This window comes from Argiope bruennichi, chromosome 9 (genome assembly GCF_947563725.1).
Source record: "Argiope bruennichi chromosome 9, qqArgBrue1.1, whole genome shotgun sequence".
Lineage (NCBI taxonomy): Eukaryota > Metazoa > Arthropoda > Arachnida > Araneae > Araneidae > Argiope > Argiope bruennichi.
The window spans coordinates 34,158,297-34,178,264 of record NC_079159.1 but is presented as its reverse complement, the minus strand read 5'-3'; the positions used below and the strand labels follow the sequence as shown (position 1 = coordinate 34,178,264).

Below are 19,968 nucleotides of genomic sequence, written 5' to 3'. Positions count from 1 at the left end.
GGTTCATAATCAATAGATAATTTTGAAAATTCGTCATGCTATGAAATCCGATTAAATCGTGACTATCTAAACGATTGAAAAGGTGGTCGCTGAATATTCAATCATGTAATACATAATATCTAAACAATATAAAATGTTCTTTCGCTGTATTTTATTGTCTTCCCACTTTAAAAATGCATCTGATTAAATCCATACACACTTGTCTTTCTCTAAAGAAGAAAACCTTCCTGATATTTTGGATATTTTATTATTATTATGAGAGTCAGTCAAAAAGTTAGTTGTAACGCTTATTAAAATGAAATAGGATTGGAATTTTACAATAATTTTATTTGTTTCTTGAAGTTCCTTCCAAAATCTACTTTTCAACATAATTACTTCCGTTTTTTTTAAGCATTTGTCGATGCATAGTACTTTTTCGATCCTTTTACAAAAACATTCCGTCCAATGCCCAATAATCATTTTTGGGTTGCAACTTTCACCTCGTCATACGAATAGTATAATGGCTTCGAAAGTTATTCTTTCATGGGACCAAAAAAGAGAAATCACAAGTTGAAAGGTCTGGGCTATAAGGAAGGTGACTTCGCTACCTAAACTTTATCAGAAGTCCACACATTTGTTTTGCTGCAATGTCAAATAGGAGCACATTGCTATTAAACAGTTTAACTAACAGTTTTCAAGTGATTGCCGCAATGATTTTAGTGTTTCAGAATAAGAAAATACATTAATAGTGGCACCCTTCGACATGAATTCTGTATGCACCAACGCCTCACTGTCGAAAAACCGCGCCATCATCACTTTTTCCGCAGATAGAACAGTTCAACACATTTTTCGAGTTGGGGAAGTGGAATGTTTCCATTCGAGGGAGCTGCGTTTCGTTTCAGATGTGAAGTGATGAATCCAAATCTCATCTCTGGTCACAATTCTGTTGAAAAACTCATTACCTTTCTTTTGTTAACATTTCAGAAAATCAAACTTTCTTTCAAAACGTTTCCCTTTATATTCCTCTGTCAACAGATGAAGCACCCATCGAGTACAAACTCTATGAAATTTAATCTGATCAACAATAATTTTATGAACACTTCCATGAGAAATATCCTACTTTGATGTGAGATTTCGTCTATTGTTATGTATTTGTTTGTAAGAAAGCTTTCATTCATGTAAGCAGCAATTTTAGAAGTCGCAGTTGATGGTCTTCACGATCAACGTTATCAATATCTGTAAGTCCATTCACAAACATATTGAACCGGTTCGCGATAGCTTAATGTGACATTGCATTTCTGTCAGACAAGTCATGTAACTGCCGATAAACTTCAGCGCAGTTGCACCTTTTCAGACAAAAAAAAAAAAAAAAATCATTACACGTATTTTTCATTCGGACGTCACTTCCAGTTCTCGAAACAAGTTTACGACTGGTTATCAGAAAAACTAAAATAGTCTCGTGAAAGTCGTTACGTCAAAGGATAAAGATTAATATCTGAAATGTTATTACATAGTTTCATTAAACTCACCTTTGACCGAAGAGTTTTATGAAGTAGTGCAACGAATTTTCTGATTGACCTATGTGTTTCCAAGGTCATGTGACTGTGTGACTTCCAATGTCAATTAGATCAAACGGAAACACAATGAATGAAATGGGCTTTATAAGAGCAAAATATTAAAGCACTTCTTTCATAGATTTGTTGCTTGTTTTAATTCATTGTTAAAGTGAAAAAAAAAGTGTATGGTTAATTTTCTCGTCCCCCCCCCCCAAATATCTACAAATGTGAAGATATATTTGTTTATTTATTTACCAATAAATCTTGAAGACGTCTTAAATTATTTACTCCAACATCACCTACTCATGTGATAAAAAAATTAAACATTCTTATTATTTGCACTATACGAAATTTGAGCTCCATTCATGTTTCTTATTTTTCAGGCTAAACTACGAGTCTACAGTTCACAATGGTCTAGATCGTTTTCATTGGATACAGTGGGTAACTGTGGAGTTGTAATATGTGCTGACAAAGAAAGGAATAAAAAATACCACGTAAGTATGTTGATGCTGAAAATGTACCAAGAGATGGAATAAATGTGTCATCATAATACTTATAAAAATAAAGCTATTTTGCGAATTTCTGAATTATTATCTAAGCATTTTAGCTTTTAAAAAATTTAAATACTCAAGAATAATCATATCTGGGGTTCAGACAGCAAAGTGAAGCTGTTCATTTTCATTGTAATAATAATAAAAAATAAATAATAATATATCATTCAAATAATAATAATAATATATGATATCAAAATAAAATATCATTCGATCAGATAAAATATCTCATGGTACTTGCCACGGACAAGCCCGCTGTTACGAAGATAGCGATTTAAGCCGGAGGGGGAGCGTCTCTTGTTTTTATAGTAGCGCCAACTAGGGCCAAGAGGACGACTTTGCTACTCACGCATCACTCATTCGCTTTCACAACCCCTTTTTACAGGAGGGCACATTCACACATCTCACAGATAGAACAACGGAAGAACAACCATGCCCAAACCGGGACTCCCAGATCACGGGGAAGACGCGCTACCCCACTGCCAGGACGCCGGCATAAAATATTCTTAAAACATAAACTTATTTATTTTATATATTTGTATTTAGACCATATACATTCTTCCATTATTTTTCTTTTCCATAATTTTACCCAAAATTAACTTTTAGACAACTTGAAAAAACGAATGTGTCTGTCTGTCTGTCCTAAGTGGCGATTTTGGACTGAGCGGGTTGGCAGCCAGCCATTTGCAGACTGTTGCCTCTTCCGTTTTTCGCGGTTAAATGTGTTTATCTTTTTTATGATAATATATTTTTATTATATCATACCATTATTGGGTAGCATGCAGCAACAGTTCGATTTTTTTTTTTTTGAAAAATATTTAAACTCCTTTGCAGACATCGCAACTAAATAGTGATTTTAGAAAACTGCGCAGTCAGAAGGTTAAAAAATATCCATACTTCATGAGTATGGATATTCTTACAGATCATTATTCAGGAATTCATTATTTTCAAGTGATTTCTCTTAATTAATGTTAATGTTACAAACATTCCTAACAAAAATTTCTGAGTTTTAAAAATTTAATTATTTTTAGTGATCTATCTAATTTTATACAATGTTTTAATAAAATTTTGATATCATTGTTGTTGCTGGCGTCCTTGCATAGGGGTAGCGCATCTTCTTCGTGATCTAGGCGTCCCGGGTTCGAATCCCGGTTCGAGCATGGCTGTTCTTCATCTGTGTTCTATCTGTGAGGTGTGTGAATGTGCCCCCCTGTAAAAAGGGGTTGTGCAAGCGAATGTGTGAGTTTCATCTTCATATGAGCTGGAAGTCAGACTTCTGCCCTCGGGTGCTCAGGGGTCTTTACCCTCAGAAGCTACTACACCCCCTTTCTGTGGTAACGTGGACACGACATTATCATATCATTGTTGTTTTTAATTCTTCAGTTATTATATCCCTATTAACAGAAAATATCCAACATTATTATTACATCATCACAACATTATACAGCATTCAGAATACCGATTTACATTTTGGAAGTGTCAAAGAAATATCTTATGCTAATAAGGGTAGGAATTATTGAAATAATTTACGGAAGTTCAAACAGTACATTGCGAATTTATTTGTTAATATTTTCCCGATAAATATTTATTCTTTTTATTAGTATCAAAATCTCTGGAGCTGTGAATTCTTTTTCGGTATTAAAAAAATTCAAATGTTAATGAGATAAAACATTTATATCATTCACGAAATGAAAGAAATTTTTATAGTCAAACATAAATTAAGAAATATTTTTAATGAAAAAAAATCTTATTTATTGTTGTTTATTTTTATTATATTGCCATGAATTTAACAGATTTTGCCATTAATTTGTTTCTGTTCCTTACAGTTTTTCGTTGAAGTGGAGATGTCCAAAATGCTTTTAACGAAAGTTGTTGTCATAAAGCCTTTCTTCTTAGTTATTAACAACACAGAGGTGAGTATACTACAGATCTAATATTTCTTTCGGTATAAAAATGTTTATATAAATTCTATAGTCAATGCCAATTTAGTTTGATCATGAGGGAAAAGCTACATATCATATTATTAAGCTCAGTTTAAAAAAATTCTCAATGCAATCTTAATAACTTTAATTAATTTTTTGAACAGAATTTTTTGGTTCAATAATTATTATTTTGAATAATAAAAACCATTTAATAACAGCTCTCATATCTATATAGGCCATCAATGGTATTCTAGATTAAGTCATGATAATATGAGACCGAGGAACAGTTGCTTTTTAAATTTTCTACAGGGTACTTACATAATATAATTCATGAGGGAAAGGGTACTTTTCCCCTCCAAATTTCTAAAAGCTTTTTTTATTGATTCTAATTTAATCTTTATATAAGCATTTTAGATAACAAATTTTGATAAATTGAAGTTGCAAAACACTGAATTGCAGATCATTTTCAAAAAAGATTTTAGTATATTGCAGAAAAAAAATGTACTATTCAAATTTAAATGCAAGTTTAAACAAAATAGTAAAAAAAAATGACAGATCTTTTTTAAAGCAATCTAAACAATATTTAATAAAAGAAACACCCATTTTTAAAATTATAAAGAAAACCATATTTTTTAGATTAAAAAAATAACAATATAAAACTTGCAATGATAATTAATTAATTAATTACAAATATAACTAGAGTAATGCTGCCAAAATTGTTGAGAAATAGAAATCGCTAAGGAACGTGGTTATAAGTTTAAACATCTGATTGTCAATCTTATTTGCTAAACCAAATGGAAATGGTGTTAATATCACAACATATTTGAAATGAAAATATTCCTTTGCATTGAACTCTTTCCCCATCCTTGGTCTGCGTAAAAACATGAATTTTGCCAATTACTGATGATATGATTGCTCTAAACTTTCTTTCAACTCTCAGTTTGATTGATCTAAGCAGTCTTTAAATATGGATTGTTCGAATGAAGTCAATAAAACAAGAATATATTTTATACAAATTTGTGAAAGCTTTATTTCGTAGTAATATTTATATTACTAGAAGTAATATTGTTTACAATATCCCCAAAGCATAACATTCCGTCGAATTTATTTTTCAGAATCATCTACGCTTTATGGAGAAAAATGATGCTACCGACCTGTGGTTTGATATAGCGCCAAATAAGGTAACTTTATTTATAAATATCTTTTAATGCTCATATGACTGCCAATAATTGCTTTTAAATGCATTTGCTTGTTTAAAATTTGAGCCCACATTGTTCTATTCTGTTATATAGGAATTTATTTAGAAATTTCGTGTTAATAATTTGCATCTTATTTTGTAGTGCCTTCCATTTTGGCCAGACACATCTTCCCTAAAAATGTTTGTTAAATTGCGAGACAGCAAGACAGTGTCTCAACATTTCCCCATTGATTTCTCGCATGTCACTGTTCTGAGAATGGAGCACGGAGTAAGTATGCATCATCACACATTAAACAAATATATATCGTCATTCACAATGATGGGATTTCAAAAAATTTCATCTGATACTATTAATCTATTTGTCGATACTCTTTCATATCACTAACGAATATCAATTCGTCATTGCCAGCAAATAAGATGGCGTCGCGATTTGGCATCCTTGGCGATATGAAGGGGTACCAACAATTATATTTCAATTAAATAGAACTTTTGATATACAACATCATGCATTATGAGCGATGATTTATCTATTAAGATAAACCATCGCTCATAATACATAATATAAGATCTGATAAGAGCTTATCTCGTATTATGAATACATTTGATGTATGAGAGAAAGTCATATCATATAGATGATAAAATCTATTAAGTTGACTTCATTTGGTTAAAAAAATCTCTCTTAAAGGTTCATGCCACCTATGAATATTAAATTATCAATGCCAGGAAACTACATGACATTGATGATTTTTCTTCCTTTGGCGATATTAATAACCAAGTGATTATGGGACTTTTGTAAATATGGAACTTTTCATATATGACTTTTTGTGCTGTGAGATGATATTTAGATATGTATGATTGGTTTAATTATTTTTCTTTTTAGATACATTGGAAATCATCATTTATTTTATTTTTACTAAAATGAATTTTCTTATGTCACCTTGCATACTCACTTTTTTTATTCTCTCATCATTATTGTTAGGTTACATCAGCTATCTGTATGAGTAGGCTGCAATTTACATTTTTTTGTTTGTCGATATAATTTTCAATATCGATAGCAAATACAAAGCTCGTACAAGAGATAATTGATTATAATAATTGGTAATCACCTTGGTTTAAATTTAAAAATCAAAAGAATCGAATGTATTTACAAAGTTCCTTATATTCTCAATCAATTTTTAATGGAATATTATACATACATTTGAATGAAATAATGAAGTGACAGTGAAAGTAATTAAATCAATTTATAATCCATTGATTATTGATTAACAATACATATCGATAAATATTCTTTGAAAATTGATTCAAACCCTTTTCTCGAGTTAAGTTTTATGAATACAGTGTATAATAGAGGGAGAAATGAATAAAGTTTAAAAATACTTCTTAAACTTTTACTCTTCTTTATTCCTTCATTCATTATCTTTCTTTCTTTATTCCTTATTCCTTATTATTTATTCAGTCTTATAATTTATTATTTTTGTAACTTATCAATGAATGAAATAAATTCTCTCAAAAGCCTATGATACACGGATTATTTATTTGGGAACAAATGGGGCATCAGTATATCATATACTGTGTCAGTATATCATACGAGTATTATATTTATATACATTGTTTTGTATAAAAATTAATCTCTGTGAATTTAAGTAATACAAGAATCTATTATATGTGAATGTATAAATTAATTAGTGATTAAATAAATTAAGTGATTGTCATCATAATTAATTAATGAATAATTAATTAGAGATTAAATAAATTAGTCGATAGTCATCATAATTAATTAATGGATAATTAATTAATGATTAAATAAATTAGTCGATAGTCATCATAATTAATTAATGAATAATTAATTAGTGATTAAATAAATTAGTCGAAAGTCATCATAATTAATTAATAAATATTTAATTAGTTATTAAATAAATTAGTCGATAGTCATCATAATTAATTAATGAATTATTAAATCTTAATTTACCACATCTCGATTTTTAATAAAAATTATGACTATGAAATGAAAAATAAATGTTTGTGTCACCAAATGAAAATTATTAATTCATTCGGTGACAGATAAATGCAGGAAAATTATTAATGAAGGATTTTCAAATTAAGATAATTAGTATCACTTCTAAGTAAGGTTTCCATTTAAATTAATTGAATTAATAAAATAACATGAGTTTTTCATTTCATTACGATTTATATTTCTTTTTTAGAGTGCATTGAAGGTTGTTGTTAAAAACGGAGAAGACTTCCCAACGACAATCGCTTTTCATCCTTATACATCCGGAGATTCTCCAGTTCGTGTGGACAATTACTGTGAAGATTTATTCCTAAAGATACATCAGAAGTAAGAAAAGTTTTCTCTTTCGCTGAATATAACCTGAGAAATGAGACCTCAAAAATGATTCATATTGTTTTTATTTTGCTGAACATCACACAAATTCATAAGAGCCGAGAAATATCGATTAATGTTTTAACAATATTAGACAGCATGCAACAATATTGTTACGGATCTGTGATGCGGCTTCCCAGCATAGTTGGTTCCATAGGAGGTCCCAGAGCTTGGCGGCAAACTTGGCAACCATTTGGCGACGAATTTGGCGACTGTGGCGCCAAAATAGATTATACCCGAAACAGCGAGAATTTTCCCGATCCGTCCAGTAGGAACCGAGATACGTCTCGAACGTTACTGATTGGTTGAGAGGCTTCTAGCCCCGCTCCCTGAGACCTATAAAAGGAGGCGGCCGCAGCTGCCAGAGTCGTCGTAGTCGGAATCGACGGTACAGAACTGGCCTTCCAGGGATTAGCGGAGCAGCGACGGAGTCAAGCAAGTGCTGAACTAAGCTGTGTGCTACTGTAGAGTCTTGTTGTATGCTGTACGTCTCGGCTGAAGAAAATCGTCTTCTGTGCTGTATATAGTTGTCGTCTTTGTGCTGTCCTGTGTGTCTTCTTGTAAATAAACGTCGTTGATTTATTTTCTACTGCCGCCTGCTGATTGAGCGTTCTCCACACCATATAACTTCCACTATCCAAACGAACCCATGAAATTCCGTAACAATATTATTCATAAATAAAGTGTTCCAGAGATAGGGAACTCTTGATATGCCTTCCCTTATTAGCATTCAACTTTTTTTAAAATCAGCAGTAAATCATTCTCTTTGCACACATGTTTTAAATGAAATTTACCCGTGTCTTTAGTATTATTTCTGCTCTTTTTCTTTCTCACTATTCACCGAATATGGTAGAGCCATTTAAAATGCCGACGTCACTATTCTTTAGTTTCAGTTTCCATACATGGGAAACATCCATTCATAAAAGACGTGGACGTGATATCAACTGTCTTTTTTTTCTGGATTTCATGATTGATGAACAAGTCTACGTTGTTATTCTATAACTGCCATTACTTTACATATAAGAAATACTTTCAAGTAACCTAAAATTCTCAAATGATCTCTCGCCGAATTCAACAGTAAGCGAAAAAAAGCGAATCACTATACTTTCACGGGACATGTCGACACTCTAAATAACGCTATATACACAGATATTAATTCAGAATATAATTGAAACAGCTGTTGATTTGAACACAATTGAAACAGCTGTTTTTGTATGAATGGAAACAGTGTGAAATTATTTTTTCATAAGCGTCTATGTATTCATTATTCCATGTCAGTTTGAAGATATGTCACTTTCCTAAAATGACAATGATTTACATAGGTACTTGATACTACCTAATTATGACTCATGAAATGATTATAATAAAGCACACGAGTTACACTTTCAAAAAGCACGCTAATAATTTAATTTTCATAGGAACCAAATAAAAAAAAACAATAATGGATTCATATAATGGAATATATATTCTGTTGAAACAATTTTATTTTAGTTGATATGATTGATACCTTAAATTGATATGATTTTATTGCTACAATGTCAGTTGCAAAATGTGACACTTTTCCGAAAATGGTAGTCATTTACAGTGTTTGATTCTGTCATATAATTTACTGATATAAAAGCGTGTGAGTCACACTTTGACATCAAGAATTTAGTTTTCTTGAGAGTGCTAAATAAGCATGTGACATGGTTGCTGACAAATTTTGGCATCACAAGGATACACCAGTTTTGATTGGAGATTAAACCCATGAAAATATTATGTGCGTGACCAAATCTCAATTATTACTCTATCTAAATCAACAGAAAACATTTATATGCTCCTTATGTGCATATTTTAATCCCATTCATCAATTAATGACTTGATTATATTATTTAATCAGGACAATCATACAACGTCTCCCAGTGTTCGATATTCTAAATGCAGAACAATATTGTAAAGATATCGCAACAGTGTTATTGGGATTTCCGGCTAATTAGATATCATCTAAAACTTAAAAAATTATCCGTGAATGTATTTTAGAGTACATTTTAAGCATGTTTATCAGTTAATGACATCATCATATTATTTATTGTACATGATTAATTTCTCTTGTTTTCAGATCCCAAAGTCAAGTCACTTTGTTGAATCCTTATCAATCTGTTCTGTACACGTGGGATGATCCTAGTCAAGAAAGAACGCTGATTTGGAATTTGTACAACAGGAAAAGAATGGGATTTCCCGCCAGAATTACGCGAGACGGTTATGGATTTGAGAAAGTTTCTTTCCATTCTATTAGAAAAACTTTGGTGCAGCAACCATCCCTCAGGTATGTAGTATTCCATTTATTTACTGTAACATAATGATGTCAAAAAAAGTTCAAGAAAAATTTATTTTAAAGTAAAATATGGTATAGAACTGCTATCATCAATAATTATATGCACTATACTTTATATTAGGACATCATCTATGGAGCAGAGTAGCAGCTCTGATGACGATAGTGAATCCGAAGACGGTCTTCTACCTAAAAAGACTCGTAAAGACAAAGTAGTTGTGCACTGGGTATCTTATGTTGAGAAAGAACAAAGAGTGCTTCTTTTTACCCAAGATGATAGAATAGCTCGGCAAGCAAGAAAGGTAATCCTGGTAATCCTACAATGATTTTGACAAAACTATTGATATTGTTATAACAGTTATAGAAACTTTGTTTGTAATTGCTTTTTTTTTATTTTAACACAATAACCCTATTAGAGTCAGCTATTGTGCAATAATTACAAGGCGTTTTTTCAATATACTTATAATTTTAATAATCAGTTATAATTTTTTTAAAAAATCGTTGAAAGCGTTCTATAAAGCAGTCTTTTGGAGCTAAATTTATGAAATTTAGAACCTAATTGGTTCCAATAAATATTCATTATTAAAGAGTTTTATGGAATGTGTATTGGAATTTTAATCAAAAATTAAATGATATTTCAACATTTTTCTCAATAAATTCGATGCATAATATTGTATAAAATTCATTTCTACTTTATTTTGGGATAAAAAAAATCCTTTTATTATTATCAGTTTTATTTAGATGTAGTGTTTCGCTCTAATTTTGATTAGTTTTAAAATTATTTTAAGTGTACTTTATTAAAAATAAATTGCTGCTTTACTTATTGGATTTATACTCACTTACTTTGCGACAGTATAAAATACATTATTTGAGTGTTCACTATCATTGCAGTGTAATTAAAGCCATGTTTAAAAACAAAACAGTAATAAATAAAGTCTAAAGTAGTGTTTCAAATATTTTTTTAAATGTATATCCAATATATGGTCCTTATTTTCATGAATGGGATAGATATAGGTTTACATATAAATTATCAAAACAAAAGCATAATAGAATTAAGTTTTTAAAAAGAAAGTTTATTCCAATTTGGACAGTGTCCAATCAATATTCATGCTACTGCTGTCCGCATGATTGTAATATCACATAAAAGGAATAAATTCATGTTCATTTGATGCATATAAAATTCATCATATCTAATTATTTTTAAAATGCATTGTGAGTCCTGCAAAATGTAAAGGAAAGTGGCATCAAAATTAAGCTTAAAATATCATGCAGTTTTAGATTAAATGGCTAATTCTGTTACGCTAGTCACAAGACTTGCAAATCATGTGAGCTCTGCAGGAAGTTAAAGAAAGTGACGTCAAAATAGATCGGAACACAATGTTTAGTTTTTAGGCAAAATAATTAATTAAGTTGTGCTAATCATGTGATATCCAAATCATGTGGATTCTACAGGTTGTAAAGAGATGTGATTTCAAATTACAGCTTGTGGTGATGTTCATGTAGAATGTTGTATAATGCATTTCATCGCTATTAGAAAAATAAACTCTTTATTACACTAACAACTATCGGAACATCACTGCTTAGCGCACGTATACACAGAACGGGGATTCCCCGGGCGAAGTATTTACGTAGATTGTATTAGGGAATGTAGATAGGTAGCGCTTTACAATGACATGAATAAAAGATGGTGCTACGATCACTACAAGCTTAAGACAACATGCTTTTTGAGATTAAATAAAAAAACGTAGTTATGTTTATGATTTATCTCCATTTCCATGATATGAACTTGCCTTTCTAAATTTTTCAATGTATATTAAGGCTGTGGATGGTGAGAGAGCTTCCCTGGAGTTTTTCTTATCGCTGAATGGAATTGGATTGTCGATCGTGAGCGACGCTCACCGAGAAATAGCTTATGCCAGCCTCACGTCATGCCCCGCCATCTGGGAGATCGAAATCAATCACTCTTGGAAGCTGCTTACTCTGGAATTGTCAGCTTGGCTAGAAGATAAATGGAATTCTGATGTTCAAAAAGCTCAGCTGAAAGACTACCTGCAGGTGAGTTTATGAATTCTGAAAGAAAGGTTACAAGTTAAAAAAAATTACAAAATTACAATACTACAGCTTATTGAAATTTTTGTTAAAAATGTTGTAACATTTTCCATTTGCTCCCCCTTTAATATAGGTTGATTTGAGCAAAATGCAGATGATAAAACCATTTTTTGGTCAGTTGCGAAGATTTTACAGTCCTGCCTTTTGGCTCCAACTCCGGAAGTCCCCTTACCAAACCTATGCTCATCTTAAAATACACAGGTTTCAGGTATTTATTAGAAACACATTTTTAATCATGGTATTTTATGAACAACATGATTAATTCAAATTAAGATTATCTCTTGCATAATTTTAATTCTTTTATAGATTTTTTTGCTTATTTTAGTTCCGCTTGGATATAAGTCTTGCCTAAATTTTTAAATTTAGCAATTGGAAAAAATACTTAAATCTTGGCAAAAACTGCAACATTAATTTGCTTATGACGTAGCGCAGAATCGAAAGTGACTGAGCAAAAAAAAAAATGTTTAAAATGTATTTATAAGCAATTCTCACTCATAATAATTATCTACAGAATTATATAGAGTTCGTTTTTCTTTATACTTTTCACATAATTATTAAGTCGGTTTTTACTGAGCTAGTATGTTACAAATATGAAAATAAATCTACGAGCCTCAGTTATGATTGCTTCTTAAGTCCTGCATTAGGTAAAAACTGAATTTTAAAAAATGAAAGTTTAGTATGAATGGGGTAGATTATATAAGTAGGAAATAACCGAGAAGACGACGCGTGAAATCTTGATTCTGCCTGAATAAATATTATTAGAGAATATTAGTCTTTGCTAGAGACATAATTCAGAAATCCTTCGTCATTGATAATGTTCACTTGCGCTTGAGCATTCGGATTCAATTCAAGTGTCAACTTTCCTTATCATCTAGAAATTTTAGAGTTCATTAGAATTCAAAGAATGTGAATTAACGCACTTCTAAAATTATTTTTGATATGTAAAGTTCATATGTTAAGAATTCCCTTGTGAATGAATTGAGTCACTAAAGAGAAAAGAAAAACACGCTTTGCTAATAATTTTAATCTCAAAAATTTCAAATATATTGTTAACTAATATAATTATTTTTCAATGCCTTATAAAGCATAGAGATTTACAAAATGAAAAAAAAAATGATATCTGAGTAAAATTTCTTACCTGAAATTTGATAATATTTCAATGTATTATAATCCATTTATTCAGAAGAGTTCATGACTGCATTTAGAAACCACGTGACTGCAACAAATTCTCTTCATCTGTCAATAATTTGATGTGAAACATATGAACGTATAGATCTTTGAAATAAAGGATGTTCGAAGCAGGATTGTACAACGATTTATTGCTGTCTCTCTTTTCTTTCTTCCATGGATGCCTGTTTCTTGATTTCAGATTCTTGAATAGATGCTAACTTTTTTTGGTAGTCATGCGGCTTCCAAATGTGACCAGATACTATTTCAATGTAAATGTAGTTTTATTCGGAAACAGCTAGTATGCCCTTGCTCATGCCCAAGGTTACTAAAAATGGTCTTGAAGAGTGATTTTTCTTTCTATTCAAATTTTCGATTGCTTTCTTTCCAGGTGGACAATCAGCTTCCGGATGCTGTCTTCCCAACCGTCCTCCATCCGGGAACAACGCCCCAATATGTTGTGCGCAGAAGCGGTCCCAAACCTTTCTTTGAGAGCGCATTACTTTTGCATTCCTCTCGGACGACCAAGACTCTCAAGTACTAATTGCACTAATTCCTTGATATGTTACATGAAAAATATTTATGCAGACTTCAGTGTTATTAGAAACTATAAAGTTACTCACACAAATTCAATCCACCATATGCCAATGGAATGAGTAACAGAGCTTTAGGCCATTCCATGTTTTCGTTCATTCATTTAGATAAGCCATTCGCAATCACTCTACTCCATACAAATAGAGTGGTAGCGCTTCACAGTGTTTTATTTTTTCGCTTATCCATTTAGGCCAATCATGCGTGAACACTGTACTCCATGCAAATACAGTGGTAGTGTTCGATACCATTTCATTATTTCGCCTAGCCATTTAAGTAAGTCATTCGCGATCACTCTACTCTATGAAAATAGAGTGATAGCGCTTCACACTGTTTCATCTTTTCGCCTATAAATTTAGGCCAATCATGCGTGGACACTGTACTCCATGCAAATACAGTGGTAGTGTTCGATACCATTTCATTATTTCGCCTCTCCATTTAAGTAAGTCATTCGCGATCACTCGACTCCATGCAAATAGAGTGATAGCGCTTCACACTGTTTCATTTTTTTACCTATCCATTTAGGCCAGTCATGCGTGAACACTGTACTCCATGTAAATATAGTGGTAATGCTCCACACCATTTCATTTTTTTGCCTACACATTTAAGTAAGTCATTCGCTACCACTCTATTCCATGCAAATAGACTGATAGCGTCCATGCTTCATTTTTAGCCCTTCCACTGAGATAGATCATTCACGATCAATTATACTTTATACCAATTGAGTGGATTACGTTTCGTACCATTTCATTTTCTTACCCATCGATTTAGATTAGGTGCTCGCGGTCCTCATTTACATGCCAATAGAGTGGTAACGTCCATATCATTTTATTTATTTGCCGTTCCACTGAGATATATCATTCACGATCAATACATTATACACCACTAAAATGGTAGAACTTCCCGTCATTTCATTCCATCTATTTAGACAAATCATTCACGGTTCTTCCATGTCAGTTTTATTCCAACATTCGCGGTGCACATCTGACTAGAGAACAGCACACAAACATCGCAAACATTTGTCACTTCACTCTTCGAGCGAGCATGCTGGCGTATAAAATGGATTGAGAGAATACTAACATGGATTGGATATTAAATTTTCCAATCCACGTCACATAAATTTCAGGCTTTTTTTTTCTCATTGAAATTGGGTTTTATGATTAACCATTCCATTCATTTGATATAAAATAATCGGGAATATCAAGTTAAAAATCTTAAAATTTGGATACCTTGGAATTGCATTGTCGAATATTGAATGTAATTGGTGTAAATGGCGATTTTTACTAAAGAACTTGACAGAAGTTTTTTTGTCATTAATGTGTTGTGATACTATATAAACTTAAACATAACTTCCGAAAAATTATCTAAACATAAATCCGACTGAATCTAAGAAAAATTTAAGTGGAAGGTATAAAATAAAAGTTTCTAACATTAGGGTTAATTATTTAAAGATGTTATAAGAATTTTAAAAAAATAGCGCATTCACTCATCAGCTACAAGAACGTTTAAATTTTGTAAATGATTTGAATTCCAAAGAATAAATATCTTCATTTAATCCACCAGTGATAAAATTTATTTCATATGGATTGGGTAAAATTTAAGAGTTGTTCAAAGCATTTTACAGAAAACATTAGAGATAAAAAGAAAACTGACTTTTCGCAACGTACAATTAGAATCAGAGAAAATCAACCAGTACGCTCATGAAAAAGGATCAGACACTTTTGCTAATAAAGATCGTTTCTTATTGTAGAATTTAATCTTATGTAAAATAAACTTTATTTCCATTTGCATGTTTATGAATATTGTTAGCATGCTGCTCCTTGAATCTAATATTTTAAATTTATTTCGGCCACAACTATGTTTAAATTATTTTTGCTATTTCAAACTATATAGTAATGACGTTATCGTATCGTTCCCACGATTATTTTCGGATCTATAATTTACAATTTCTTTACATTATGGAATACATACAGATCAGACTTTTAATGATTGCAAGTGTTTAACGCTTATGGTGTTCTACATTGAAAAAGTTTAATTCGAATTGGAGTTTTCTTGATGAGCATGGAAGTACGGTATATTGATGATACTTTTCAATATCTTGAACGGTGTATATCATGAAGGTACCGTAATAGTATTGATGAGCATTCTGTGCTTATGGGAACTTATTGAATAAGACGGAGTTTTCTCGATGAGCATAAAATACGATAACCTTACAACACGGTACAATGTCTTTAATAATATACCGCAATACAATAATAAATAATGAACGGTGTATATCATGAAGGTACCGTAATAGTATTGATGAGCACTCTGTACTTATGGGGACTTATTGAATAAGACGGAGTTTTCTCGATGAGCATAAAATACGATAACCTTACAATACGGTACAATGTCTTTAATAATATACCGTAATACAATAATAAATAATGAACGGTGTATATCATGAAGGTACCGTAATAGTATTGATGAGCACTCTGTACTTATGGGGACTTATTGAATAAGACGGAGTTTTCTCGATGAGCATAAAATACGATAACCTTACAATATGGTACAATGTCTTTAATAATATACCGTAATACAATAATAAATAATGAACGGTGTATATCATGAAGGTACCGTAATAGTATTGATGAGCACTCTGTGCTTATGGGGACTTATTGAATAAGACGGAGTTTTCTCGATGAGCATAAAATACGATAACCTTACAATATGGTACAATGTCTTTAATAATATACCGTAATACAATAATAAATAATGAACGGTGTATATCATGAAGGTACCGTAATAGTATTGATGAGCACTCTGTACTTATGGGGACTTATTGAATAAGACGGAGTTTTCTCGATGAGCATAAAATACGATAACCTTACAATACGGTACAATGTCTTTAATAATATACCGTAATACAATAATAAATATACGTTTCGATGTCTTGAATACCATATATCGTGAAGATACCGTAATATTTTTGATGGACATTTTGCGTTTATGGAGATTTGTTGAATCATATGGAGTTTTCCAATGAGTATGGAAGTACGATATTTTAACGAACTTTTTCGGTATCTTGAATGTTGTATATCGTGAAGATATTGTAATAATATTGATGGGCATTTTGTGCTTATAGTGATTTGTATTTACTTATCTTACCCTTATTTAGAAATAATTTGTAATACTGAAATTTGTATTGTAAAAATATTTGTATTAATGAATCTGATATGAATAATCTTACTTTTAGATACTGGAAAGTTTTACTACAGGAAATGCACCTACATTTGGATCGAGGTTTTATTCTTTCACTCTACGATATGTATTCTAATTTCAAAACTGATGTGGATGAGGTGAGTAATTTTGTTTTTGTGAAATTTCCAGAGACTAATGAATATAATGCTCCGGTTGAACAATATTTTTTCTAAAATCAAAAACATATAACACTTTTTACAAATACATTTATACTTCAAATCTATTAATTAAAAAGTATAATTTGCTTGGAAAAAAAATTCAGAAGAAATACAGAAATTGAAAATAAGCATCTTGAAATTCTATGGAAAAAAACATAACGATTCATATAAAAGAGTCGATAATGTTAATGAGAAGTTCATGTTGCGAATAAAATTAAACTTTCATGTTGGAGCAATGAATTCTTTCTTTTTCCAATTTTGGTAATAAATGCATGCCTGGATAATGAGTATTTTGAGGTACCCATCAGAAAAGAAACATCAATCGACAATGAGTAGATTCTTTCGGGTACAGCATTTTAAATTAAAGGCAAAATTTTGAGATACGAAGTTTAATTTAGAGGTGGTTTGTGTTTCCGAAAAATTTGGTTCATTAAAAATATGCACTTTTTAAATGGAACGAATAGACTATTTCTTATAAGAAATTGCCACAAGATGATTAAGAATTAGCCCCATCAATGACAAAAAGGAGAATTAAGGACGGAAGACAATATTTAATTGGTTGCCATTGCATTCAAATAAATATTGTAAGAATTTAGAAGCAGGAGGAGGGGGGGGGGAGTAAAATAAATTAATATTTAAAATTGTTTCGATAAAATTATTTTTGCATGTGAATGATTTAATTACTCCCAGATTATTTACAAGCAGGAATGCACTTGGAACTGAATACATTTCTTTTAAAGTTTTTGATAATATTTGAATAAGGTTTCTCAATTTCTAAAATTTGGTGGCAGGTCTTTATAAGGTAGGACCTTTTATGGTAGGTCCCTAATAAGTTTATGAGCATTTCTGGCAGCGAAAGTCGTCTATCAATGGATTACATTATGACATTTGAAGAATATAAAATATAAATTTGTAATAATTATATTATCTTTACTTTATTATTTATTCACGCTTTATTATCATATCAAATTATCAGTTATTTCCAAAGTGATATCAATGCAAATGGGAAGTGATAATTTATCTTTTGAAAAAAAAATTAAAATTCTTTATTCACTTTATAATGATAAAATTATTGTATTTCATTCTAGTATATAAAGAAACTGATGTTTCCAATTCATTTTTTAGGCTACTAAACTGCAGGAAGATCTGAAAATTGTTCAAACACCTGCAGTAGATATGGAACAGGTATATCTTTTTCACCTTCTAATAAACATTTTCTTCTGTGTTTTTTCTTAACATTATTATCAAAATGAATACAATATTCTAATAACAAAATTTAATTAAAAATATTATAGTTGCTCAAGAAAGCAAAATTGCACATTTAGAATGAATATTTTAGGATGAAGGACAATCTTTTAATAATATATTTTCATAAAAAGTATGCCACAGTTCTAAAATATATCAATGCTCTAACTTTAGGGTGAATTAGAATGAATGATTCAGGATAGATAACTGTTATTTTGTTATTTTAATAATAAACTTTAATAAAAAAAAATATTACAATTGCACTAGAATATAAATTTGTATCATTTGAAAAACATTTGTCAGAATTATTTTACCGTTTGTACAAGAAGAACTCATTGGCATTATATGCTTTCTTTGTAAAGCAAATATGAGTTAAAAGCTATCATGTATATATTTTGCCTTTTTAAAAACTTTATTATTTTTGTCATCCCAATATAAGCAGAAAATTCGGAAACAATAGAAAATATGACATATTTTGCGACAACTTTTTTCAACGATACTCGATAAAGCCAATAGAGAAGCTTATGAAATTTTATTTTTAGGTTTTAAGATTAAAAATTATCGTGAAAATTTTGAATGGAATAGTAAATAGTTTAAAAATGGAAAATATAGTAATTATTTCGAATGTTTTAGTTGGTTTCATTTGGTGTTTTATGGTAAAGAGCCATGTTGACTATACTGCGGCGAACAAAAGTTCAAATTAATTCAACGCAAAAATGATAAGAATTGGGATAAACGGTAAATGGAAATAGGTGACAGAAAATATTAGCACAATTTAAATGAGCAGATAAACTTAGTGGATATTAAAAATGCGAAAGAAGATGATCATGAAGTTAATATTTGTATTTAGAATTTGTGCATTATATGTGATGATTGACAGACATATGACAGTTGCATCAAGAACGTTTTGATAATTGTTCTCCCAGCAATAATTAAAGATAAGTAAATCTAATGTAAATATAATATAATCAATAGACAAAGAGATAAAATCGTGTGCTTTCCTGTTCGCTAGTCAACGTCAAAATTGCTAGAGGTTAGATAAAGTGAAGTTTGTTCTGAGTTTCAATTCCATCTGTCATTTGAAATCAAGAAGTACAGGGTGTTCATTAATTATTGTCGGGGTTTCCGTACCTGATAACTTTCGAATAAAAAATATTACGCAAAAACTGATTACGTATTCGTAAATTACAACTCAAAGAATTTTATTAATGATATTAAAGTGTAAAGCTTGCACAATTTGAACTTTGTAGGCATTCATCTGAAGGCGATTACGTATTCGTAAATTACAACTCAAAGAATTTAATTAATGATATTAAAAAGATTAATGAAATTGCACATGGCTGCCCTTCGTGGCTAATTACCCAAACTGCAAATGCGCTAAGATCGCATTGTTGCCACGTAAAATACTTTGAGTTGTAATTTACGAATACATAATCGCCTTCAGCTGAATGCCTACAAATTGCAAATTGTGCGAGCTTTACACTTTTTTAAAAACATTTTATAAACATTAAACATTAATAAAATTCTGTGAGTTGTAATTTACGAATACGTAATCGGT

General features: G+C 30.8%; 1 protein-coding gene across 4 annotated transcripts in view; it reads left to right on the top strand.

The window, feature by feature from the left end:
* The window catches only part of LOC129983915 (intermembrane lipid transfer protein VPS13A-like), a 419,638-nt gene that overhangs the window by 369,470 nt on the left and 30,200 nt on the right, over positions 1-19,968 (top strand). For all 4 annotated transcript variants that reach the window (XM_056093621.1, XM_056093622.1, XM_056093619.1 and 1 more), the window contains exons 55-66: positions 1,919-2,029; positions 3,913-3,999; positions 5,124-5,189; positions 5,349-5,474; positions 7,411-7,544; positions 9,688-9,894; positions 10,025-10,202; positions 11,719-11,955; positions 12,083-12,217; positions 13,568-13,713; positions 17,003-17,105; positions 18,291-18,350. In XM_056093621.1, coding sequence (XP_055949596.1) covers positions 1,919-2,029; positions 3,913-3,999; positions 5,124-5,189; positions 5,349-5,474; positions 7,411-7,544; positions 9,688-9,894; positions 10,025-10,202; positions 11,719-11,955; positions 12,083-12,217; positions 13,568-13,713; positions 17,003-17,105; positions 18,291-18,350 — 1,590 coding nt within the window. The remainder of the gene's footprint in view (positions 1-1,918; positions 2,030-3,912; positions 4,000-5,123; positions 5,190-5,348; positions 5,475-7,410; positions 7,545-9,687; positions 9,895-10,024; positions 10,203-11,718; positions 11,956-12,082; positions 12,218-13,567; positions 13,714-17,002; positions 17,106-18,290; positions 18,351-19,968) is intronic.